General features: G+C 45.8%; 1 protein-coding gene across 1 annotated transcript in view; it reads left to right on the forward strand.

Annotated features, from left to right (window-relative positions):
* Positions 1-25,331, forward strand: part of LOC142767914 (sodium-coupled monocarboxylate transporter 2-like) — a 113,094-nt gene extending 87,763 nt beyond the window's left edge. Inside the window, exons 12-16 of the mRNA XM_075870152.1 lie at positions 4,321-4,407; positions 10,266-10,444; positions 11,166-11,266; positions 12,247-12,341; positions 25,147-25,331. Coding sequence (XP_075726267.1) covers positions 4,321-4,407; positions 10,266-10,444; positions 11,166-11,266; positions 12,247-12,341; positions 25,147-25,296 — 612 coding nt within the window. The 3' untranslated portion in view covers positions 25,297-25,331. The remainder of the gene's footprint in view (positions 1-4,320; positions 4,408-10,265; positions 10,445-11,165; positions 11,267-12,246; positions 12,342-25,146) is intronic.
* The last annotated feature ends 1,298 nt before the right edge of the window (positions 25,332-26,629 follow it).

Below are 26,629 nucleotides of genomic sequence, written 5' to 3' on the forward strand. Positions count from 1 at the left end.
CCGCGGCGAGCGTGCCAAAGATGTAGGAGGTGTGGATCGATTGCAGGAGTCAAATTGAGGGTTGCGAGGGTGCGAGTGTTCGCTTGTTTCCCATGGAGGGCGTATGATGCCCACACTGCATATTCGGTCGAGGAGAGGACGGCGGGGAATTGTTGCATTCTGAACCGAGTCCAATCGGTGAGATGGGCTTGGCCCCAGTGTTTGCGTATTTTTCTGCCGCGATGTGAACGAAATGCGGAGCAAAAAGTGATCACTGCCTAGGGTTTCGCCTAAATTTTCCCATGTAGCATCGCGGATGTGACAGGTGAGGGAGAGGTCGGTGCATGTGTCTCGCATGACCGAGTTGCCGGAACTTAAGGGTTGTGCCGGATCGGTAAGAAGCGTGAGGTTCAGCGAGGAAATAAACTCCTTGATTTCTCTGCTCGGGCCTTCTCGAAGTAGTAACACCAGTGAGGGCTGGGGGCATTAAAGTCCCCGACAATCACCAGTGGTTGTCGGGCCGCTATACGCAGCGCCCGATGGGAAAGGTGCGCAAACGAAGCCCTCGCAAGGCGAGGGGGACAGTACACGTTTAAGATATGTATCGATGGTTGCCCCATCCGCTGAAACAGCACTGACATGAAGCAGTAGTCGTAAGGAAGATCCCGATCGAGGTCAATCTGTATCGCCGTGTAAGCTTTATGCAAGAGTAGGAATGTGGTGGTGCCGCCTACATAGGAGCTGTATCCAGAAAGAGATGGAGCAGGGCCAGATTCTTGGAGCGCCAAGACGGCCGGCTGAGAGCCAAGTGAGCTGAGGAAAAGGGAAAGATGTGAACGTTTTCGCCTGTTCGTGAAGCCTCCAGAGTTCCACTGTATGATCTCGAATTAAGACGCAATATTTGAACGGGGTGTATGTTGGTAGCCATTGTGACTGTCTTAGGTTTTAGATTTGGTGCTCCGTGTCCCGTTCGGAATTTTCAGAGGCAGGAAGGGACACGGAGGCCGTACTGTCCGATGGCGGGGTGGTGGGAGCTACCTTAAAAAGACGCCGTGGAGCTGCACCCTCACTGCTCACCGAGCAGGAGCGGGAACACGATGCCTTGGGTTGAAACTGAGTGATCGCCGAGGCTTGAATAGCCTGAGTAACCTCTACTACTGTGCATTTGACAGAGAAGCTAGTGAGGACGTGATTAATCGAAGCTTCGACGCGCGTAAGGCGTTCCTCTATGCGCGGATCGTAGCTTAGACGCGCGTAAGGCGTTCCTCTATGCGCGGGGCGCGCTCTTCGCTGGCGAGAGTTTGGTTAGGGGGCAAGAGAACCTGAGGTGCCCCAGGAACTTCAAGAGCTTCTGGAGTAGATGCGGCACCGGTTCTGAGTGCTGGAGTACACCTGGCTGCTAGAACCGGCGGTTTAATGGGAGTGGACTTAGCGGGAGGACTAAGCTTGCACGTAGCTGGCGTAGCCACCTGGACAGAGGAGGCAATACCGCATGGCCTTGCAGTACACTGTTGCTGGGGTTGAAGTTGCTTATTTAGGAGTTCGAGTTGTTTAGTTAAAAGAGAATTTTGCCTTTGAAGTGCCGCAACGTGCTGGCGAAGGGCCGCAAGTTCGAGAGAAGGAAGATCGACAGAAGGAGGTGAGAGAGGCTTAAAAGCAGCATTTCCTGCCCAACTGCTCACCTGAAGTACCACCGCTGGTGCGTCGAGCGGTGGGAAGGCCTGAGTGGCGGCGTGGAATGGTGGAGTCGACTGATGCATGTTGGTGCCGCTGTCTGGTTGTGACGAAGTTGAGGTGGTCTCTCTAGGACATGTTAAGGGCTGCTTGCGTTTCAGATATTTTGTCGTGCAGCCACTGGTCCCAGTCTCGTGGGCGCCGTGGCCGAGGAGGCACTTGGGGTGGCAGTCGTGGGCATTGAGACCTGCAGGTCCGGGGGTGCCACATTTAGCACACTCGGTTGGAGCGGGGTGAGGAGACACTGTGGTGGTCGATGACCGATGGTACCGCACTTGGTGCAAACAGAGACCGTTTTCTTGTAGGCGCGGACATACGTCGCCAGGCAGTGGTAGAAGAGAAAGCGGGGTAACTTCGCGCCCTCGAAAGTCACCACCGCCACTGCGGAATCTCCGAATTTGCGGACCGCGAGGATAGTACCTCGAGGCCAATGCAGTTCTGACATTATCTTCTCCGGGCTTTCAGCAGGGTTTATGTGTATAACACCCTTGCATGTATCTCCTGGTGCCTTGGCGTGGCCTCGAACGGGCAGCTGCTGATCCTCCACTTGCAGCTGGAAGTCCCCAAGGAGTCGCTGTGCCATAGGCAAAATGGCGATGCTACAGACCGAGATGTTTTGTTACCAGATCGGCCACACTTGAATTTACGTGGTGGTCTGGTCACCAAGGTAGCTGTGGATGGCGTCGCCCGCGCGATCGGTCGAGACGAATGTTCGTAGCTCGCAGGGAACGCGACGTTTCACTACTACGATGTGGTCATCGCGAGAGAGGCGAGGAATCTGACGTGGAGGCCACTTGCGTTGCTTCGCTGGCTGCGAGGAGGGAGCAGAGGTAGGCGCATCACCCGAGGGATGGCGCGCCGGCGTTCCTTGCACAGCTGGGGAATGGCGGACAGCTGTGGCGTCTCGTTGTTGTTGAGACGCAGACTTCGATTTCGCTTGCTTGCGTTGCCACAGTCTCACCATGTCGTCGAGGTATTCGTCTTCTGATGGCATAGTGCTTGCGGAGGATGAAATCTCCTTGGACAGTACTTGTCTTGAGGTAGGATCATAGCCCGTAACCACGTTAGCGGTCGCCGTCGCCGTGCTGAGAGCCCCTAGCGAGGTGGTGTTGTAGCCGGGATTGAAGGACGTCCCTCAAGTTGTCAAAACTGGGCCCACTTGGACAAAGGTGGTGTCTAGGCGAAGCGCAGAACTTGGCGGTGACGATAAAGCCAAGTTTCAGGCGTACCAGTGTGGATGTCCGCAGAAATTGCAGAAACTTTACGGAGGCGATGTGGAGTGCGTTCGTCACCATCGAGCGCTCGCAGCGCCCCCCCCCCCAATTTGTTCCTATCGTGTTCTTTGCTTAGCCTTTGCAGTAAAGGTGTGACTTTTTTTGTGCCCCCAGTTTGTCTAAAATTGGGCGACAAATGGTCAAATTTATAACGCCGATTAATGCTTTATCGAATAACGCTGAATAATGCTTTAGTTACAAAAGCGATTAACGCCGACTAATGCTTTAGTTACAAAATATTGTGATGCCTCGAATTCCTGCTACATTCAAGCTCACCTCAGGTTTTGCAATTTTGATATTTTTGGTAAACAAAAGTAACCGTAATGGCCTATTTTGTGTAATGGTCTATTTGTAGGAAAGAAAATCTTTGTGGTTGGCTAAGACTGTTTTGAAGACGGTTTACTTGCTCCTTCAAAACCATTAGGACAGTATTCGACTACTATTCACACCCAATTTAGTGTCATCCCTATTCGAGTGATATTCGATTCGGTTCCAAAATTCACTACACGCACACCCCTCATTTTTGTAGCTTTTTTGCATTAACCTAGCTCTGAGTGAGTACGCGTCCAACATACTTGTCAATGACACACTTGTGACTGCTGCATGAAATTTCTACATTGAAACATAAAACTCATTCTTTTCTTTAAGTGTTTTTGTCAAGGGCATGAACAACAAAATTGACGCTTCAAGTAGCAAACTTTGTTACTGCGTAATGGTTGTCAATTGCTTTTAGAGAAACTGAAAATGCCTCCGGCGCACCACGTCGGAAGTGCACGATACAATGAGTGGTTTTTATTACCTCTTAGCAGTCGCTTGACTGGACACGCCTTAACACGCAGTATCTGCCTGCTGGTAACAGAATGTCTCAGTTAGGCAGGTTTCAGCTTCTGAGTGTAGCTTGCTTTTTCACAGCTTATAATACCCATGCGCACTTTAAAAGACAGCAATGAAAATGACGACATAAACAAAAGCTGTGCAATATGCCGAAATGAAAAGCCCATGTTGCATAAAAAGCGGTGGTGCTGCTCAACGTAGCAGTAACGATAATCGAAATTGTAGTAATCACCACTGAAATAACATTTGAAGCTACACATAATTCAAATGACACGAAATAGGTGCGAATGCACAAATTGGCGTAAAGAAAAAACTAAGAGAATTGTCATCGATTCGAACCTAAACATTATGTTCTTACGCCACTTGTCAACTGAGCTTTCTGATTGCCTGCTTATGTACTTAGGTCAATATTTTAGGTCACGAATTTCTATTAGATAATCAATAGCTATAGCTTAGCATTCTTCTGAATCCTGATTATTCTTCTATTTTCTACCCGTAGTTTTTTGTATCCTTGTACTCTTCGGCTTCTGGACCATTCATTGGTCTGATACTTCTCGCCATCTCATCTCCGTGGGTGAACGGAAAGGTACAGTTTATTTCACGACACATTCCTACTAGCACAGCACATTTGCGCTTTGTGTAGGCAAAAGTATACATAGTATGGTGCTTCCTGCATATATACCGCAGTTTGAATGTGTCGCAATATTATTTGAAATGCCTCTATAGCTGGCATGAGGACATTGCTGCATCGTCAGCTGCCGCCACGCCATATGCCGCAACGCAGATAAGTGTTGTTCCGTTGTGGAATAATCTACGTAATGTATTTTTGTCTTCTCGAGCGAAACTCGCATGTTCTGTGTTATGGCTTAGGCATTCGCGAAAACTATCATAATCATGAACTGTTCATCCCTTTTCAGCGCATGCAATGCTATACCTTGGCCAGAGCGCACCCTTTTCTCATCCTATAATCCTTTCCATCTTCCGCTTCATTTCCTCAACATAAGCCTCGCGCACGATGCCTCACTGCACAGAACTCGGATGGGCGACCGAATGAGGGCAGAGAAAAAAGGGAAGTTAGATGAAGCTTTTGAAAGAGCGAGATGAAATGATAGGCAAAAATCATATGGAAACCAGGGGGAAGTGAGAAATAGAGAGTAAGAAACACGGAAAGTGAAAAAAAAGATAGGGCGAGCCAACAATAGATAGCAAGAAATGTATATAGAATGAGAGATAGGAAAAAATAAGGAAGTTCAAAAAACTAAAAAAAACACACAGACAATTGAAAAGAAGGAAATCAATCCCACTTCATTGTATGTTCATGCCAGATTCCTATCAGGGAAGCTCTTTTAGTTTTTTCAGATCATTCAGATAACAAATCATTTGGCAAGTCAGTGCTCTAAATCAATATTTGCGTTAGGCAAGTTTCAGCGCTATCGTAAGATTTGTGCTGTTCTAGTAATCTAAGGGATGTCCCAATTTGAAGTAATGTTTTTTTGTGAGTTATGGGGTTTTCACGAGTCTTGCAATTGTACCTTACACAGGTTTCTGACTACTGATTGGCTCCTTATCTCTTGACCCTCCAAAGGCTAATCTGTGCTTGCGACGACGGCAGTGCTGTATGCGGCGATCACCAACATTCGGGAGCCACACGGAGGGCTTTTAGTGTTCTCTATTGCTCCTGCCTATGTCTATTTAGACTATGTCTACTTAGAGCAGGTAATAACCGCAGAGCCGAACCACGAGATATAAGTAACCAGAAGAATAAGAATGGGGTGGAGCACATTCAGCAAGCACTCTCAAATTATGACAGGTAGATTGCCACTATCCCTCAAGAGGAAGGTATATAACAGCTGTATCTTGCCGGTACATAGCTACGGAGCAGAAACCTGGAGACTTACAAAGAGGGTTCAGCTTAAATTGAGGACGACGCAGCGAGCAATGAAAACAAAAATGGTAGGTGTAACTTTAAGAGACAAGAAGAGAGCAGAGTGGATTAGGCGACAAACGGGGCTTAAGGATATCATAGTTGAAATAAAGAAGAGGAATAGACATGGGCCGGGCATGTAGCGCGTAGACAGGATAACCGCTGGCCATTAAGGGTAACTAACTCGATTCCCAGAGAAGGGAAGCGGGTTAGGGGGAGACAGAAGGTTAGGTGGGCAGATGAGATTAAGAAGTTTGCGGGTATAAATTGGCAGCAGCAAGCACAGGACCGGGTTAACTGGCGGAACATGGGAGAGGCCTTTGTCCTGCAGTGGACGTAGTCAGGCTGATGATGATGATGATGATGATGATGATGATGATGATGATGATTGCTCCTGCCAGGTAGCGTGCCAGAATGCACCCCCCACCCCTTCCCACCTATACTGGATCAACTATGAGCATGTTCGGGTGTCTGAATTCAATTTTGCAACTGATAATCGTTTTGTAGCAAGAAAGCACGAAACGGGCATACAGAAAGACACACCAAAGATGCCTGAGGTGTGTCTGAATAAAATTCTGGCTATAACTCTTATTTGAAGTAACATGGCAAAAAAGTATTACAGGAGGAGGTTCCGAAGTAAACAGTGTCAGGGAGACCTCCTAGCGATACTGTATTGATTAAATACAAGACAAAAAAGCATATCGGAATAACTAAATTAAAAAAAGAAATAGGTAATACATATAAAATGATAAAGAACTTCACCTAACTCAAAATACAACAGAACGGAAAGCGAAATAATCGTACATAATAAAACAGTTTGACACGAATTTCTCGATCACTTAGCCAGGTTTGTCACTTTAATGTTGACGACGCACTAAGGTATGATTTGCTAATACCTGTAATTATATCCGAATAGATTCCCATTAGAGGACAAGTGCGCATGAGTCAAATACGGTAGCAATGCTTGCAAATGCATGTGAATACAGGGACATGCCGAAAGAAGACCATCATAGCAATTAACATGATTGCGAGTGTTTATTCCCCTGGGCATACAAGAATCTGAACGCACTCGCTTGCATCCTACTTTGTGCATTAGATGGAACGAACTAATAAAACATAATCAGCATCGTTAGGTGCCTGAATTCATCGCATGCCCATAGTGACCCGGCTTAACTGCACTGCATATCAGCGACCTAGGCTTGTCTGTAGCGCCACGTATGGGTAGGTTCAGCCACTCTAAACCAAAATACCAGCCTAACATGTGGTACTCGAAGGAACATAATGGGAACAAGAATAATTGGTAGAAATTTATTGTTGGTCATTTCTTCAAGCTGAGGTCTTCATTAGAAGGCAGAAACTATAGTGGGTCTAACATTGTGGCAGGAAAGCGCCAACAACGGAAGGAAGGACGTACAAGACAAAGCGGGGCTGCAATTCTACCAGTGTTCTTGAACAAACTAAGACTCCTAAGAACCCTTGTGGAGAGCAATTCTTCTATACATCGAACTATTTTGAAAACTTTCTTTTATGAAGCTCTTCTTATTTTGTCTACAACAATATCTGCGCTTTTCCGCCACAATGTTCATGAGCGAACTAGCTTTATTAATACTATGGAAAATCTTAACTTGATGCCTTAAATTTCGCCACCTTCATTTCAATGTTACTTTGCCAATATAGAACGCCATAATTTGATTGAAGATTTTGCTCAATAAAGTTCTCTCATAATCTAAGTTTTTAGATCTCTTTCTTTAGGAATGTGGCGTCTTGGTGAGTCGACAAGAGAATATCAATTAGATGAGCCTCTGGTGTTATATTTTGTCAGCTCCGTTTCGCCAAGTGTCATCTAGCACCCAATGTACTTAAGCGGTGGTCTGGTTGGCGCATCAGCGTCGTGACTGTGTCTTTATTTCCCATCACTTAACAAGGCTCCCGCAACACTCTTTCAATAGTCATGGAATGCATACACTAAATGAGTGTATTGCCTACGGAATTCACGAGCACAATTTTCTTATAATGCGTTCGGTGCAAGTGGAGTTAAAATGATTTGTCGCACTTTGCGATTGTTTATTTTCTATTCTCTCGTCCCTTCCCCCCCCCCTGAAAAAAAGCACAAAGATCTATGCAGGGATAGATAGCACGGCAAAGTTCAATACGTCACGCACATCTCGTGAATTTGAGCTCTTTTTTTTTTCTTCGAATACACAGCTTTCCAGTGCTATCGCACACGCACGCATGGTAGAATCACGGTCGACCACCGTGGAACCTCCTGCAACGACCTAGCATGCCATGCTCGAATCTTCCAATAGCTAATACAACGGCTCTGACGACTGATTTTAAGGTGATAGTGTGAAAGAGCTCGTTTCGCAGAAATTCTGGCATCGGAGTCGGTGTTGGCGTCACTAGCTGTGAGCGAAAAGTTTCCATCTTATGCGCGACAGAATATACGAGAATGATGCTAATAAAATAAATGATGAAAAATTGTGGGTCCTAGTGGTGATCAAACGCGAATTCTTTGAGAGGCGAGTGGACGTTCTACCACAGGGAAACGCGTTTGAATGCTAATACAGTGAAAAGAGCTTCCTGTACTTTGAAGTTCAGAGAAAGGAACTTTCATGCTCTACAAACACAGATGTCCGGTGTATACATGCTTCACCATACAGCAGGAAATACTGCAGTAATAACACGTGGTACAAGCGTACATAGCCATCGGGCTTCAGTAGATATGATTATAATGAATGCTTACTCTTTCAAAGCCGGTCACCCTCTACAGAAAGCGCACATGCTACTGCGCCTATTCTTGTAATGCTACGTAGTGCTGCATAGCAAGTTCAAAAGGGGTTCAGGTACTAAGCGTTTGAATTACGCGCTAAGAACACGACAGCGACATCGCGTTCAATTCTTAAAGGCGAAGATTTAAGGTCCCCTACTTTTTTACCGGCAGCTATCTCATTTGCCTGTGTTGTCCTTTATTACCGGTATATGTGTGTTTGGGGCAACTTCGAACGTTAAACTAGAACTTTCGAGACTGTTTATCATTTTTCAAGAAAAGAGAAATCAATTTTTTGCTGACTTTGAGAATTTATTGTGAATTCTAGGTCACGTGGTGTACTATATTATTTGGCTTGCGTGTTTTCGAGAGCGTGTACTACCGACCGACAGCATTTTATCATCATGCTTAAAAAGTTTTACGGGGCCCTTTGGAGCACCGCTTTGTTGCCGATTGTTCAAATAACTGTTTTTTGTTATTTGACATGGTAGTGCGCTCTCTAAAAATATGAAAACATTTATTACTATTTTTTGAAGAGTGCTAACTTGCCACGTGTGTAGGTTTCTGCTGGTCCCCATGAGTGTGCGATGAGAGCTTGAATGTGTGCAGAGACAAATGCACGTGTGGCTTAGAAAAAAACTTTGCACCTGATTTATCGCATGCTGCCGCTCACGAGCTCTGTCTAATTACGGAGATAGTCCATGCACCCCCACGCCAACCAAGTCTGCCCGTCCGGCGGGCTGAGCGCGAGCAATGAAATTGGAGAAAATGCGAAACACTTCAGCCTCACTAACGTGAATTCTAGGGAGGGGCGAAGGATGCAGTCCACTTTAGCTGAACGTGCATTCTGTGAAAAGTTTTTGTTCAACTGCGCACAAGAGAAGTCACCCACCAGCACTACAAGGAAGGTCGAGATCTAATGCCTATGGGGCGGTCGGTGAATGATTGTACAACACGTTGTCTCGCGCGACCGAAAGAGCGTGTACAAATACAACGCATCCTGTTCATTGTCTCTCGCCTCGCGCTGAGTGCTGAGGCAGTAACGAGAAAAGGCGGGACTCTCTTTTGTGCTCAAGCAACTCAGCCGTCACCGGCAGCAGCAGACATTGCGCGCCGTCACGCTGAGGTCAAGTTGCACCTCTAGTTGTAACGTCTGTAGCAAGTCAGGACTCTTTTTGTGCCGAGCTCCGGACTCGGAACAAAAGTTGAGAAGGACTAATATATGTTTGAGAGCAGCTTCATACGTTTGAGAGCATATGTCTGAGAGCAGCTTCATTTTTCTAGTTTATTTTTTCCTAAGTTTCAGATGCGAAGCACCTTAAGCCACCTTTATCCGTCCCTCCCGTGGCGTCCCCACTCCCACTGCGCGTCCCCACTACTCCTCTTTCTCCTTTCTTTCACTACCCATCTCCCTCCTCTACTAAGGATATACTCTACGGTGCGGAGCGTACGGCAGTTAGTGCGACAGCTGCATACTCTACTGGGGCACCAGGATAGTTCCGCAATTACAAAATGACGTAGCGCGCGCGCCTCATTCTCTCCTGCACAATGCCGCATCGAGCGCCTGCGCCAACGCCAATGCCAGTACAAAAGGCCTTCCTCTCTTCTCTCATACGTTCTGAATGCATCCTCATTTGTTCCCACAAGAAATTACACTATATCCCGCTTAAGCGAACCATCTCCGCGCTGCTTCGAATCCACGAATGTTTCTTTCATGCTAGAGATGGTATAACTTTTCTGTTCAATCCCTCAGGGTGCTGCGTGGGCGAGCCTTGTAGTTTGCGCACTTACGCTGTGGCATGCAGTAGGACGAGTGATATCGGCCTTGCCTCCACCACCTTTGAACCCCAGGACGCTGGAGCGATGCCCATCTCTGTCCAACGCTACAGATCAACTTGGTGCTTCGTACAATCCTGCTGATCAGTCTGTGTGGTACGATTCGACTATTGTGTTGGCTTGCAGAGTTGCCTGGGGCTCGTTAACTGTGGTTTTCATGTGGAGATTGCTGCTCACTGAGACGTGTTATAGTACAACACAGTTGAAGAATCCGATTGAGTATGTAGAAAAGGGGAGAACGTTGACTATTTCTCTAACGTAAACTTGGTGTCATCTATCGCGCTGGAGTATAGCAAACATATATACATTCAGACAAAACATCTTAAAGAGGCAGAAGGTGAACTAGTGGTGTAGATATCGTGGTGGACGAGCCTGAAAAGTTTACCATTGCTGATGGGCTCAATAGGTTTCGAAAATATTTCTATAGGAGTCAGGCGCACGCTCTAACACACACAAAAAAATAAAGAAAGTGTCAAGACGGCAACACGTTGCTTAAACAAACCTTTGCTAATAAAAGTTCTGGATTGCCACATTCAAATTTGCCTACAAAAAGCAGAGCGCCGTACAAAAACAAAAAAGAAAAACTAAAGAAAAAATCAGTTGAGAGACGCCCCGCCTTTTAATTCTCTTTTGCTCCTTCAATGTCTGCGTTTATGGTGTCGTGCTCTAAAAGTTCACGATGAATCCCAGCCAACTGGCCTAGCTTACCGTTTTACTGTGACACGAAGTGTGTGGGCATCCATGATGACACTGTTAGTTGCCCACTGTCAAATGAGGAGTACATTAGGGTAAATTCGCACATCATTCTTCGACACAGGCTCACCACGTTTCCGCTGTATCGATTATCCTTCTTTTGGATGGCCTTTGTTGGGATGGTGCTCACTATAATTTTAGCAGTGGTGCTAAGCGTCTTCACAGGTAAGGGGACAGCCCATTTCAACATTCATATCGTGTGATATTCGTGATATTCAAATCATGGAAAATAAAGTCCTCTGTGTTGTTGCTCCGAAATCTATACCTGAAAATAAATACAAATCTTTAGCAGCAGGCTCTTAAAATTCTTTTAATTTTCATCTCTTTCATCCCTGTACTTTAGTGTTATCTTTTTATATCAGTTAACATCGAAGTGCAGGGATGGAGGAGAGACTTCGGAGTGCCTACAAGAAAACATTCACATCCTTCCGCTACAGTATTTTGATAAAGAGAACAGAGGTGTATTCATGTCCGACTACAAAGATTACACCTTTATAATTTCCATACTTTTCGTTGCATTGTACTCGTTCTTGTCTTAGCCCTGCTGAACGGCTGCACAACGTAAAAACAAAGCGAAGTTATTGTTCGATTGAACGTCTGAGCAGAATGAATTTAGAAAAAAAATTTGCTGTAAAGAGGAAGTCTGCGTAAACATCAACTACTCCCACGCGATCGGTTTCGCAGATATCTTCTGCCCATATCTGTTGTTTTTCAGACAATACTCTAAGTGAGGCTTTTCTCCAGTGCTTAGCATACACGTATAGTGCTTTAAGATCTTGATGCTTGCATTTTGTCCAATTTATCTTTTATACAATTTTCGGCGCTGTGAGAATGTCTTCAGATTCAACAGCGTATTAAATTGTGAAGATGAACTGTGACAATTCCTTCCTATGTTTCCCCTACATGCCAATAAACCACAAAATCAAACAGAAGCATGTACTCTTACCATCTTACCAAGCTTGAAGTGCACAGATAGGTATGTGAATTCTGTTGTCATTATGGAATCCGCAAACAAGCGCGAATGTTAGAAAAATTGTTACGCCGCTTAAAGTTTTAGATGTGACTACGCTATGCCAAATAGAAAAGTATAGATCGTTTGATGTCATGGCTGGGCTAAGGCGCCGTCATTTTTACACCTGTTTCAGGTGGCCTCCATCAGTCTAGAAGCAACTTGCGTCTTACTAGCCCCACTTTTGTTAGCCTATGGATGCGCTTCCAATTTTTTCAGCAGCTAATAAAGGTGAGTGCTGCTCCCGTAGTCGCCATATTTGGTGTTGACGCGTGTTATGGACGAAAAACAAGGCTAATGAAACTGAATAACATAAAACGCCAGTATCGTACGACAATTTATTTGCGTATCAGTGAGGACTCTGAAGTCAGGATACCGCCGTTTCAACACGAAGATCTTGCGCACAGAAACTGACGCCCAAACGTATCTTATTTTTCCTCTTCACTACACCAGTAACTTAGGAAATTAAGTCTATTCACCACTTAAAGTTGGCAATGTGTAAAATAGCATCTTGCCACGCTTTATCGCGTGCTAAGAAAAAGCCTATGCACTCGCAATCACGCAGTAAATTAATCTCCATTCAGTGTTTTTCAAGAGTGCTCATAGAGCTGAAATAATGTGCATGCTTGTTTGGGGAGTTGTGCACATCGCTTTTAAATGCGAAGCAATTTTTAGAGAACTTCGGTGACATTGAGCGTATCTATATAGCCGCTATGTTTGGGTGTTCTGCTGGTCACCACCTTAACTTGGCGTGAACCAAAATCATCAAGGGAAGGTAAGATAGTTTGACAAATATGACGCGCTTGTCAAGACTTGAATATTGTCACAATTCCGTAACGTGCGTCGTCAAACACTTCCCGCAAGACAGTGGCACATACTTACAGGTGGGTATGTGCCGCTGGTGTTCGGGTATGCACCACAGGTGATTGACACTTAGTATCTGCCCAGGAATGACGAGAACACAAAGGGGAAATTTCAACGCACGAGCGTTAAGAAATACCTTCCATCTGTAGCGTCAATGCCCGCTGTACAAAAAATAAATCAGGGTCCCAGCTTGAATCGAACGCAAGTATTCTGCGGGGCAATAAAGCAATTTACCACCGAGCTACGCCAGGTCTCGGAACTACTCTTCAAAGAGACGCAAATATTCGTGAGACGTCTATAATGATTGCAGTGCTGCCTACCCAATTTTATAAACACTACATATGTACTCTTTTGATACAGCCGAAGGGTCGGGTTAACGTCAATTGTGGTAGGTTGCCATGCGCTGAAGTTGATTTATGTAGCCCTACCTAGGGCCAGCATCCAAGCGAGCATCAGCGCTTCATATCACCTTCTGGTGTTGCTAATATGCATGTTCCAGTCAGCACCGTTGCGCAAGGGCAAACCACTGGTTATATAAACATCTGCAACTCCTCAACAAATTTCTGTGCGTGCCACATTTGCAGATGTATTTAGCGCCATTTCATGAAGAGTCCCTCAATTGAAAAAAATGCAACACCATTACGTTCCCTCCGCATGCTTCGCACAACGTCGATTTCCCGGTACGTGGGAGCTCCCGAATGTTTTCATGCTCCGCATTAAGCCCCAAATAACCTTCTGGATGTCAGCATGGCTTCACCCGGCATGGTGGTACTCTACTGCTAGCGCGAAAGTCATAGGATCAATTCCCGGCCGTGGAGCCTCCATTTACTGTGCAGGCAAGAACACTCGAAGCCCGTCTGTGGTAAAGAGCCTTGAATGAGGGAAATTCCCAAAGCCCTTCATCATGGTATCCGTCATTATCAGAACGTGGTTTTAAGACATAAAATCCTAAATATTCATGCTGCTATTATCTCTATGACGTTGTTATGTACTAGTGATCACACTTCAAACTCCACAATAGTTGATACTAGAATCGCTTGGCCTTCTAAGAGTCCCATTATGAAAACTCTGTTAGTATCCGCTTTGCGCGCTATGAAATGTAAACGCAATGTCACTTCAGAAGCAAGAATGGTATTGCGTCCCATTGAAAATTTCCGACCAATCCTACTGCTTGTCTGCAACATAGTGAAAAAAATACAGTTCTACGTGCTTCACTTAATTGATAAAATTCAAAGTTTCACCGCATGAAATAGGAGCAAGTTGGACCACCCTAGGAAGTAAGGCTACCATATAACTGTATACGTTAGCATCCGACCTGGCGTAACTCCAAGAAACACCGGCATATGGAAACATTATCAAAGAATAATACTTTAGTGTACGCAATGATTTACGCCCTGTAGTGCTGTAGGTGGTAGCCTCGTACTTAGTGTACCCCGTGCTGCGCACGGGGTACACTAAGTACGAGGCTACCACCTACAGCACTACATTACCGTGCGCAACATCCGAAACGTGTACTGCACCTGAGCAGGCTTGCTTGTGAGTGTTGCTTTGTGCCATCTAGTGGAGAAGAAATAAGCTGTAAGAACTGATATTGGTCGACGCAAAACACAACACGAGACAAGCCAATGTTTTATAAGGACAAGTTGGAGTTATCGGAGCTTAGTGGACAAGCAGTACGAGGGACACATAGGCGACGAAGACGAGCGCTTTTTTTCAGTTTAACATTTATTCTTTGCTACAGAATTGCTGTAAAATATAGAAAAAAGAAAACCATGCAAGCATTAGTAAACTCCCAATAGAAAAATATACCCATTGGCGCCCGCAACTTCAGCGCCTTTGTTCACGTGCCTTGAAAACTGCTTCACAATAATGAGGGTGCCGTGTGGGTTATCCGTGCTTGCGAACCTGGGAGCTTGATGAGTCATGGACGTGCATCCACATGCACTACGATGCATGCACTATCCCTTTACTTTATAACAATTTATGCTTTTGTAGGTGGTCATTCAGACATACACCAATTAGACAAACGCAACCACCGTCACTGCGTAAAGGAATTGCACACACGACTGCCGGTAAACAATCAAGTTATCTGTCGCGGTGCTTCACGTCAACTTTTGATTCTTGATTATTTTAATCTGAGCCTATCCTATCATTCTACGTTGTGCTCTGGCTCAGCATCGATCACCATTCAATGCAGCTGTTCACCTATAAATTTCATGTTACTCGCTTGAAACATCAATCGAATGCAACTCTGAAATTCCCATGTACTTCGTTCTCTGCCCCGACCACCTTACTGCTTTCCGTCGCAGCCATCTTGTCCGTTCTGGTTTGGCAGGTTGAGCTTTCAGTGATAACCGTTAGTAAGGTTCACAACAACCGTAGCGGGGGTAACCTAAGTGCCGATATCTAGCGTACGCACCTTTCTTAGGTTCAGCGCACGCGCACTTTTGCTGCCACTAGCAGTCTGCGGGCGCTGCGGCGAGCAAGTTAACTTTTTACGGCCTAGGCTTGACGAAGAAGTGAGTAATGAGAGTAATTTGACGAAAGGGGCTAGTTTATTTATGTTTGGTTGTGAGATGCGCTTACGATAGGGATAGATTGCAAAGAACACAGTACACAATGTTAACGAAATGGGTGCCAACTTCATTTGGTTTTTTTTATTTATGCGTCGTCAAAAACAATAAAAATTCAAAAGAACACTTTGAAATAGATTAGTATATTTTCCCCCCCTATGCGACGTCCACCACAAAACAAATTTTTTTACAGTAGGAGGTTGTTCTACTGGCACATCACTTGGTGACAGATGACATTACAGTGGCTCAGTACACTATTTTCTACCTGTCGTTTTATATACTCTTTATGGATTGTTGAGATAACTTTATTTGTAGTCCTGATAAACGCCACTAGCGCGCAGTGGGCCTATCTCACGGTTGAACGGGCAGGCTTTAGGGTTACCCGCCCGCTTCTTCACTGTTGTTTTTTTTTTTCGAACTGGGTCGCTAAATTGTCCGGGTGGGTAACCTGTCGACAGTTGTAGCTGTGTTCTTTTAGCCTAGTGTTAATACATCATGACGTTTGAACAATATATTTCTTTCTTCGTTTTAATGGCCAACTTCATACAACTGCTACATCATATGAAACCAACATCATTCAGAAGCAACAGCGGTACGGAATGTAATGAAAAAGCTTTATTTCAGTCCTGCTGGACGCGCTTAGCGCGTAGCGGGCGTCTCCCACGTAGGGACGACAGCCATATTGTGTAACACTAAAAATGTCCTGCCAAGCCACTAGTCTGTCTGTAACTAGTAAAAATGCAGTTTATGTGATTTACTTCGTAGAAAAAAGTCACAGTTTCACGGCATGAACAAAGCAATGCATTAGGTAGCAGCAAATTGGAATGATGTAAGAAGTATGGCTACCATCTGACTACGTTAACAACCGACCTAGTGTAACTTTAGGAAATGATGGCATATAGAAACATCACTGCAGCAGTGCGCAGGTTACCTTCATGCGGGTCAGGCTTCAACATGAAGTTAGCGATAAGAATAACGCGATGAGAGGTGCTAGTGGGCTCAATTTGCCTTTGACGATGCGCCTACGATAGGCAAAGGTTGAAAAAAACACAGGACACAGTGTTCACAACACAAGCCCAAACTTGAACTGATTTTTCTTATTCATGCAAAGTCAACGAAATACACAAAAAAACTACAGAAACACGTAGAAAGAGCTCGATTTCAGCAAGAGATAGTTTTATTGATGACTCATTTACGCATGTTTTGGTGCCCAGAGATGACATGACAGCGCCGTGGTACACTATTCTTTCCTGCTTCATGATTGTTGCTTTTTTTTTACTTGGGTACGCACGATCATTAGTTACAGTGAGGAGCAAAAGTTCTGAGGTGGATAAGTTGTTGACAACTATACTTGTGGTTTATAAAGTTCGATTGACCACATCCTGACATCTGACCGATGTTTTTTTCTTCCTCATGGTATAAGCAAACTGCATACACAGCTGCTATATTATATAGAACGATGTTTTGTTTATGAACTCTTTTACATTTCTTTCCTTCTGGCGTGTCTTGTATGTCATTCGCTATTTTACACAACACCAGCTACCCTAGCAGCCCTCGCAATGAGAACACAGAAGATCTGAAGGTATGATCCGCCTGCTAAAGCCCTGCAAAAGATATAAGCGCGGTATTAGCCTCCTGCCTTATAAACATACAACTTGGTTTCTGCTGAAGGCCCGCAGCACCCTGCCTTCTCCTGAATGAACGCCTCCATGTTGGCCTTTCGGGTGATGGAGCGTGGTCGGTGCGTGTCGCCTTTAGTTGATGCATGATCAATGGCGGCCCGCGCTCGTTCTCACTTACACACAATTGATATGAAGCCAGAGGTGACGTTATTTGCTCTGGACTTTACATGCAACGGTGACAAAAGTGCGTGAAAGGTGTCCATATTATTGCCAACGCAATTAACATCGCACCTATTCCGTAGCCATTTCGAATGCGTGCGTCTACTTCACAGCGAAGGAAAAGTGTCAGCATCCAAAAGTGTCGCTTCGAAAGACCAGAAAAGCTCGTGGTTATTGTGTGAATGCTATTTTGTTTTGTTCTGGTTGCGTGTACAACAAGAAAGCCAGTTTTGACAAAGGGCAAAGCAATAAATGCAATAGCAACGTATTCGAGTGTTTCACGAAGCAAGGCTAGCATTTTTAGGAGCAATAATTATTTTATGTGCTTTTTAGGTAATCAAGTTTCCTCCAGCGCGGCCCGAATAGATCATCACAACAAAGTTCATGCCTAGTGACAGCATTGACGAAAAGCGCCTCCGGTGGGCACTACATGCTGGCACTAAGAGCTATATGTCGTGTGACACCGCATGTGGCAGTTCGTCAAGTGTACAGCGCATCTACATGTGAACGGCCGCTGCAGGTACACTTTTGGCACTGTTTTTCGAGTTGAGAACGAAACCCGTTGAAGCTCACGCCTGCAATGGGCAAGAACCATGCGTTGATCGTTGCCGTGATTGCGCGGCAACCATAAGCTTCCACCTCTTGTTCACTTTAGAGATAACCGCGCGCGCAGACGACCCGGGCCCCGGCTGGAAAGGCGACATTTGCTCCACAGAAAAAGGAGGCTAGCACCACCTTCCATATATATATATATATATATATATATATATATATATATATATATATGTATATATAGGAGAAAAAAACCTGATAAAGGCCGGTCCCCGTCTGAAACGTAGGAAAAATAAAAAAAAGTTTCGTTTTGCCCGTCCTCCACTTTTTGGTACTTTTCCACTGGATCCAAGAGCACCTTTTTCATGTATATATATATATATATATAGATATATATATATATATATATATATATATATATGTGTGTGTGTGTGTGTGTGTGTGTGTGTGTGTGTGTGTGTGTGTGTGTGTGTGTGTGTGTGTGTGTGTGTGTGTGTGTGTGTGTGTGTGTGTGTGTAGTCAAGGTCTCCCGTGAGCAGTCACAACGTGGTTTAGGAATGAGGGTACAGTTTGATGGTGCTCAGTTTATACAATCTCAAAGGAGAGAGGCTACGCGAGAAAAAGAGCGAAACAGAGAGAGAGACCATGACGTAACCCCCTCCCGCCACCCCGGGCCACCCCCTTCCACTTTATTGCTTCCCTTTCCCTTTTCTTCGCTTTTCTTCCTCTTCTGACGACCTCCTTCAAGATGTTCTTGGCCTGCATATACTTCCACTAACGCAATGTTCCCGACCAGACGGCGCCGCATGGCTCCAGCGGTCCGGTGGGGGTAAAGGGAGCTATCTTAAGAAGTTTAAGTCTTTAACTACTCTGTGCCACGTCGACGTCTCGTCGTTGAAAGAGGTGCATTGCCAGCCTCTGCATTGCCGCAGAGGCTGGCAAGCGGGTGCAATGTCAATTCTGCCCTCCTCCTGCATTACGCGGTAGGGGACTCTTGAATGTGCACAAGGTTACTGTGGAACATGTTATGCTTAGAAAAATTGATTGGACAGTAAGGTAGAAACAGAAATAGACGACAGCTGTACCCGAGAAGAAGATACGTGATTGACAGCGGCAGTGGCAGCGAAGGCAAAAACCAGCCGAGACTATACATATATTTGCTATCGCAATAACAGCTCGATGGGCGTCTTGCCAGAGTGATAGTAACGTCAGCACATAAACTTCATTCACCATAGTCCCGGCTTTGAAACTGCTGAGGGCTTCACTGACATATAGAAGCGCAGGAAGGGGTCGAAATACTTCACTTTCATTTTATGAAGCGGAACAAAATAATGAAAAGAGCGAAGAAATATGTAATTTCTGTGCACGTTCTTTGATATGTGCAAATTAACGCTTGCTTTTTAACGTATTTGATATATGTATGTTTGCCTGTTCATTTGGCACACTTGTCAAGGTCGCGTGTATTGAGCAACCCAGGCCATAATTGTATGGCAGAGCTCATAGACACAATCCATGTAGGTAGAACATTCGTAACGGGGCTTCGCTTCTGAGCTGAAGGTCGGGGGTTCTTTGCCTACAGTTAATTTCCTCCTCCTCGACTAGCTTCAACACTAGCTAGGGAGGGAAGATGTTTGAGGTTCGGAATGGGTCCCCTCGATGACTCGAGTGCACGGTGGCAGCGCGAAGGAAGAGCCGTAGTCTGGTGAAGAGACGCTTTATTGAAGCCTCAGGCTACTGCCCGAGTCCAAGACCGAACCTCCGCTTGTGAACCGTGAGAACGAAGAAGTCTCTTTTCTTTTCCGCGCTCGGGTCTTCCGTGTTCGCCTTCGCGGAACCGATCAGTTTCCTTAGTTGACGGTTCGGGAACTGGCTACGCGCTCTACATCAGCCGCATTAACTGCGCTGCACCCCACATGCTGGTAATTGGTGTGTTAAACTAACTCCTCCCCCGTCAAGAGTGTTACTGGATACTGGATGTCCAGTAATGCAATACGAAAACAAACAAAAAAATTGCTCAAAATAAACTTACTCGCGGTGCACGCACATGCGTGAACCGATTATCACTTCCATCTCAACAGAACTTTCGCGCCCTTCTGCGAAATAGACACCGCAACACATATACATAATGCTCACAAATGGTCTTCTGAAAGAAAACCCTCTCGTAACGCACAACGCTGATAACGCACTCAGAATGAAGTCCACAGCACCATGCATAGTCCGGCGGCATATTGTCTTTTAAACTCACAACACCACACGGTCATTGTCTCAACACGGGAGAGCCCTCCATGCGCCCTCCAGGCCCCGCACGACACACTCATAGAGAGCGACGGACCCAGCGGTATAGGTATACCTAAGTCTCAACGCATCGCACCAAGAGAAAAAAAACTTTATAACAAACTCACTTCACAAACGCTACCTTATCTAATCTACAAAATTATGCCTACACAACACATAAACTACGCCTAAAAGCTGTTCTACCACTTAGAGGCAAGCTCGAATCTCAACAACAACAACACAATAAAAAATGCCTAGTACTACAAACGAAATATTTTCGCTTCACGCCGGAATTATTGGTCTTTTCAACCCACTTAACATCACGCCTAACAAATAAACGTGCGATGCAAACTACTGTACAGTAATTCTATTCACAGAAACTATTCAGTGGCTACATATCATCAATAAAAACAACAAAAACTCAACTATACGAAATAGACAAAATATCCTATTGCCACTAAACAGTTGCAAATACTGATTTCAATGATCATCCAATACTCGAAAGAGCATCAGCAGCCTCGCTCAGAGCGCCCTAATTGCGAACGATTTATTTTTCTCATTCAACTGTGGACGCCTCCCGTTGCGACTGATTCACTCTATTACTGAAGAATGCGACTGATCGTTGCCATTCCCCTATTCTTTGGGAGAGGCAACCTCTCATTGCCGTTTGAAATGCGTTCGCAGCCAAACAAAAAGCTTCGCTGGGGTTGGTTGCCGTAAACTCCGAAACCAACGCGAAGGCCTCTAACTCAATCAAACGCTACCTGTGCCTCTCCGTTGCACGGCAGCGTGTTCAACACTCTCGAACCACCGTAACCAACAAATAGCAGACTTTTCACTAAAAGCCATTCACCATGTCACCACACTTCGGTAACACGCCAGACCTAAACACTAAAAAAACGCAAAACCTGTTACTAAAATAACCTTTCGTCACTTAGGATAACTGTTTCAAACCTAAAAAAACAACGCAAACCAAACAAATCAGGTAGTTCAATTCTCCAAACTTACGGCTCCATTTTACACTTCAGTCGGGCACGCGATGGTCCTAATCTGGGGACTTTTCCTTTTAAACGGGGAATACGCCAGACATAGAACTTACTCCTTCCACCGCCGAACCCCAATGATAGCCGCATTTTGACGCACTTTCTCGTTTTCTTTTCTGGGAAGTTACTACCGCAAGAGCTTTCGTGCGCTGACACTTTTTCTAGGCGCGACTCTGGCCCTACTGACTGCTGTGCCTGCTTCCCGTCTAACTGCTTCCGATCAATAACCTTGACGTGCGAACCCTTTTTCACCTGATGCCGCGTATCGGCAAGTGACTCATCGTGTTCCGGTTGCCCATCGCGATAATTTTCACAAAATGGACCAAGCCGCTCGCTGTCCACATTACGTTCCGCAGCAGAATTGCAACTGTTCAACTGCACCTGCTCTACAAGTGAAGCGGACTTAATCGTTTGCGGCTTCCTTGCTCGGCCGTCCTGTTTCTCCAGTGTGCGCTGCACGGCGTTAGCGCTAAGGCTTCAACCTCGAGACAAACGCTTTGGCTCCCTCATTAATGAATACTGTGTGGCCTAACTTCCCCTCTTACACAGCTGATCTCCCTCGCATTACCCACCTTTAGATCATTCATTGGCTTTTGCCAGTGACGATGAAGACATTTGTAGTCTGCGGGAGTAAGCAATACGGAAACACTGGTATTCAACTGATCAGTTACTGCGCATCGCAATTTCACCGGCTGAACAGTGCTCCCTGACGAGGTTGGGAGATTGAGAGGCACATGCAGCAAGCGTGCGGTTACACCATGCCCAAAAGCGTCGGTTAGCCTTATTGTGCCACTACTCTGATCCACAATTTCAGTGGACACTTCATTAGCCCGTACCACAGTGATATCCGCACCTGAGTCAACGCGTGCGAAACAGGGCTTGTTTCCAACGAAAATCTCGATCTGCGGATCCCGCATCAGCGAGTTTTTCACGACCGCAGACTGCCGCGACGGTGTGGCTCGGCTCTCAAATTATCGCTTCTTCTGGGAAGCCACGCATAAAACTTCGGCTGTATTAGCAGCAGTACCACGGGAAAACTCACAATCCTTTTGAAAATGGCCCCGTTTTCCGCAGCGAAAGCACGCTCCTCAATTAGGGCTGAAATTAGCACTAGCAAATGGTTTGGCTTGCGGCCCATAATTCGAATTCCCGGGCTCTGCATTGCAATAGCTGTCCTGCCTGCCACTGCCGAGGCTTTCTTCGAAATTGGCGGCTACTTCCGCAATATCCCTGGGCCTCAGCTAACCCTTTACTTCTTGCTGAGTTACCAGCAAGCGGAGATCACTTGGAATTAACTGCTTGAGTCTATCAGCAATAAATAACTCCCTAAGATCTTCAAACGACTCCACCTCTCTACTTTTCAAGTAGTACAAGAACATAGTCTGCAGGCGCGCCGTCACTTGGCTCCAAGACTCGCCTGCTTCTCTTTTGATATCCACAAACATACGGCGGTACTCGCTCGCGGTCATACGTAGCTCCCTCAGCACTCTTAATTTTACATCTGCGTACGGCATTACCCCAGCTTCTGCCTGATTGGCGACGAACGTGCGCATCTTGTCACTTAAATATGGCAACAGAAGCGTGCCTTGAATTTCCTCGGGTGGGCTCAATGCCGCAAAGAGAGTGTCCACATGTTTGAACTAAGTGGGAATCATAGGCTCATAAGTGGGCATAGGTGGCAAAACTGCCTTCAGCTCTTTCGGGTACCGTGCGATACTAGAATGCTGGTTCCGGTTTTCCGACTCCTCTGACAAGGCACGCGATGACTTCACTTTCTCAAGCTCAAGCTTGAACTTCAGTGCTTTATTTCAAGCAGCAACTCGCGGGTGCGATCCGATTCATTCACAGTGTTACCTTCCATGACACCTCGCTCTGAATCCGCCATCTTCCAGAGTGTGCCCGAACGCAAGTGCATTCAGTTTAAAAAAATGGGGGCCTTGAGAGAGCACAAAGCAGGCCTCACCTTGCAGTGATGCGTCGACCGATGCACTTGACAGTTGGAACTGCGTCCATCTCGTCACCAACGCTATGTGCGCTGGCTACTTCCAATGCAGCAGGTCTTCGCCCGATGACCCCTGCCACTGACTCGGTCTGTCACATCAACGGTCCTTGCTGCTCTGCTCCTGAAGCAGCACCCTGCAGTGCCTCTCCGATAAGTCCGTCGCTCAACGATGACTTGTGGCTCTGCTCTCGTTCACTGACGCGCAGTGCTCTTGCACTGCCGAACTCCAGGCTCCAATGCTGACCGGCAAGCTCGTACCGAATGTCAATGCTGCTTCTCGCAGCGCAATAGCCGGTCCCGAACCAGCATGCGTCTTGGCAGCTTCCCGGACTTTAGCCCCTTCCTCGCTGTGGGCTCTCCACATCCTGTCGACTGCGCCAGTTAATTTCCTCTTCCTCGACTAGCTTCAACACTAGCTAAGGAAAGAAGATGTTTGAGGTTCGGAATGGGTCCCCTCGATGACTCGAGTGCACAGTGGCAGCGCGAAGGAAGAGCTGTAGTCCGGTGAAGAGATGCTTTATTGCAGCCTCAGGCTACTGCCCGAGTCCAAGCCCGAACCTCCGCTTGTGAACCGTGAGACGAAGAAGTCTCCTTTCTTTCCCGCGCTCGGGTCTTCCGCGTTCACCTTCGCGTAACCGATCAGCTTCCTTAGTTGACGGGTCAGGAACTGGCTACGCGCTCTACATCAGCCGCATTAATTGCGCTGCACCCCACATGCTGGTAATTGGTGCGTCAAACTAACTCCTACCACGACGGTCGCATGTCTGTGGAGGTGATATGCTGCAGGCCCGTATAGTGTGCGATCTCAGTGCGGGTTGACGAGTTCCAGATGGTCAAAGTTTTTCGACCTTTCTACTTGAGTAACCTTCATATTCATATTGCGGCTTGGGGGCGTAAAACCCCAAATAATGTTACAAACATGTGGACGGAACGCATGGACAGTTATGACTGGTCTTGGCAAAATTCTGGCCCAACTCAGCTATGGAAAGAGTCATGGCGTCACGGAAATCGGTAACGTGAAGGTGTGATTGACACTTGTGTCGGGCTAGTTGTATGGTTGTTACAACTGTCACCGAGAAGATATATAAAGCATGGCAGGAAGTATCGTCTTGATGCTTGCGTATATGCCGCGCCTAGTGATTGTGAGAAAATGTTCTGTGTGAAATTGATAGTTAATCGCCCCAAATGAGATACCATTCACATCAAGTGAAAATGCTTTTACGTTTTCTGCATGATGGGTAACGCCGACTAGGTGAATTAACAAAGTTAGCTACGTTCTTCAGCTTTTCTGTGTCATTTTTTTTTGTTTTGTATAGCTTGATATATAATATCGCAATACTGCTCCTTGTAGACGACCGTATTACCTGGCTGTAACGGCACTCTTCAACAAGAACCGGTGCAGAGTGAGCTCATTTCTACAATCGGGATACCGTTCACTAGAGTATGGCGTCCCACATGGGCAGTATGATTCGGAGAGGCGCCGTTGTGGAGAGCACCGAATTTTTTGAACCACCACAGTTTTCTACCTTTTGCCTAAATCCATCCGGATTTATGGTGCAACCTTCTGTGGGCCTTGGCAAATAATGAAAAAAGCTCTGAACCACACTTTTTTTTGAAGACTGAACATTGCCTCAGAGGCTCTTTTTTGATTAGGTTATTATTGACTGTTAGTGTCACAGAGGTGCAGAACATCAAAATGATGATGGACCTACTGATATGTATTATTTTTTGAGTATTTTATTAGCTTGTAATATACTTTGTCATTGCTGTTAGAGATAAATGGTGAGTCGGAAAAGGCTTGATAGTACAATATTACATTGGTCTTTATTTTTTGCGTACTGTGCGGTTTTTTTTAAAGCCACACGCCTGTGTGACTCTCTTCTATAGCTTGATGACGGAGAAAACGACAGTGCAAAACGCTTCCATCAAAAGCAGGAGGATGAAGAACGTACAGCACTCACTCAAGAATCCATACTAAACACTTCTCATAAGACCTTGAAAGATACAACTGGAAAATCTATTGAGTCGATGGCCTAGCCCTGACTGTATAGTAAGATTCATTTTCATTTAGTCGTTTTGCTTCTCCAGTAAACAATATTCAATGTAATAAAAATGATTTTGCATTTGTGTTCCCATGCCTTCCTCTGTGTCTTTCTTGTCCGTAATACAGTCATCTTGCTCAGTACCACTTTTGGTATATCTTAACGCATAAAGCTAGCGAAACGACATAAAGCTATTGAAGGACCTTGCACCAGTACTGTCACCAGCCATGGCGTTCAAAAACTTCGATCACTCCACGAACGGTCCGTCAGCGGAGAGTTAGAAAGCGCAGTCTGCCCATACCCTACCACAACTTTGCTTGGCGATAAAGGGAAAGCTGCAAAGCTGCATCGCAGTTGTCCTACCACTAAAGAACGTACCCTTACAATTGCCTCTATACTTTCTGTGTGAGATGTAGAGATACTCCTCTACTCCTTCAGACAGGACTCGACGAAAACAATTGTGATGTTTGTATTTGTTTTAATAAACGCACTGTCACTAACTGACTTGGCTTGAGAGGGAAAGTCGTGATTATGCCCGTACCTCAAGCGCTGAGAGGCATCTGCGTCAAAAGGCAACATTCTAGAGCGATGCGAAATGCAAGACAAACCAGACCACTTAGCGTAGGTGTACGAATGTTTCCCTTCGTTGTCAAGAAGAGTTGTCCGCGAGTATGCACCGCCGGCTGCGTCAGTGCTCTCAGCGCCAACGTGCAGTAAAGTGCGATGCAGCCAGAAGCTAGGGCGGTGGCGGCGTGCAATACGGACCATGAACTGCTATCAGTAGTTGCATCTACAAGGCTTTTGTGCAAACCTATTAACTTGCGTGGACACCTGTCAGATTTCTCGAGCATAGGATAGCTGAATCAGCTCTTTTTTGTTTCATTTTGTAGCCGTATAAGCAGCGCTGTCGTTCTTGAAATTAAAGAGATAAACTGGTGGCGGAAAGAAGCGAACAAATAAACTATAGGCCAGAAGTTATGTACTATAAAAAACTACAGAGGCGAATCATTGATGTTGACGTTTTTCAAGAAGTTAGCAGAAATAACGAACCAGAAATTTTTCATATCAAATGCATGAAACGTATGGGTTGAGCATAGCGATTATTCTACAAACATTGTGTGTTAATCCGCATGTCCACACGGAAGAAGGTAAAAGGTACGGAGAGGGCATGCCCAGCCGGCGCAGGGCGTAAAAAGCGGGGCGGAAATTACATCATGGCGGCCATATTCACTAGGCACAATGGAGGCGTTGCTATGGTTACGTGTTGCGCAGTGGAGCTGGTCTAGCAGTGAGCGGCCGCGGCTGGCGGCGGAATGTGTGCCTCCCCA

The sequence above is a fragment of the Rhipicephalus microplus genome, chromosome 7 (genome assembly GCF_043290135.1).
Source record: "Rhipicephalus microplus isolate Deutch F79 chromosome 7, USDA_Rmic, whole genome shotgun sequence".
NCBI classification, from domain to species: Eukaryota; Metazoa; Arthropoda; class Arachnida; order Ixodida; family Ixodidae; genus Rhipicephalus; species Rhipicephalus microplus.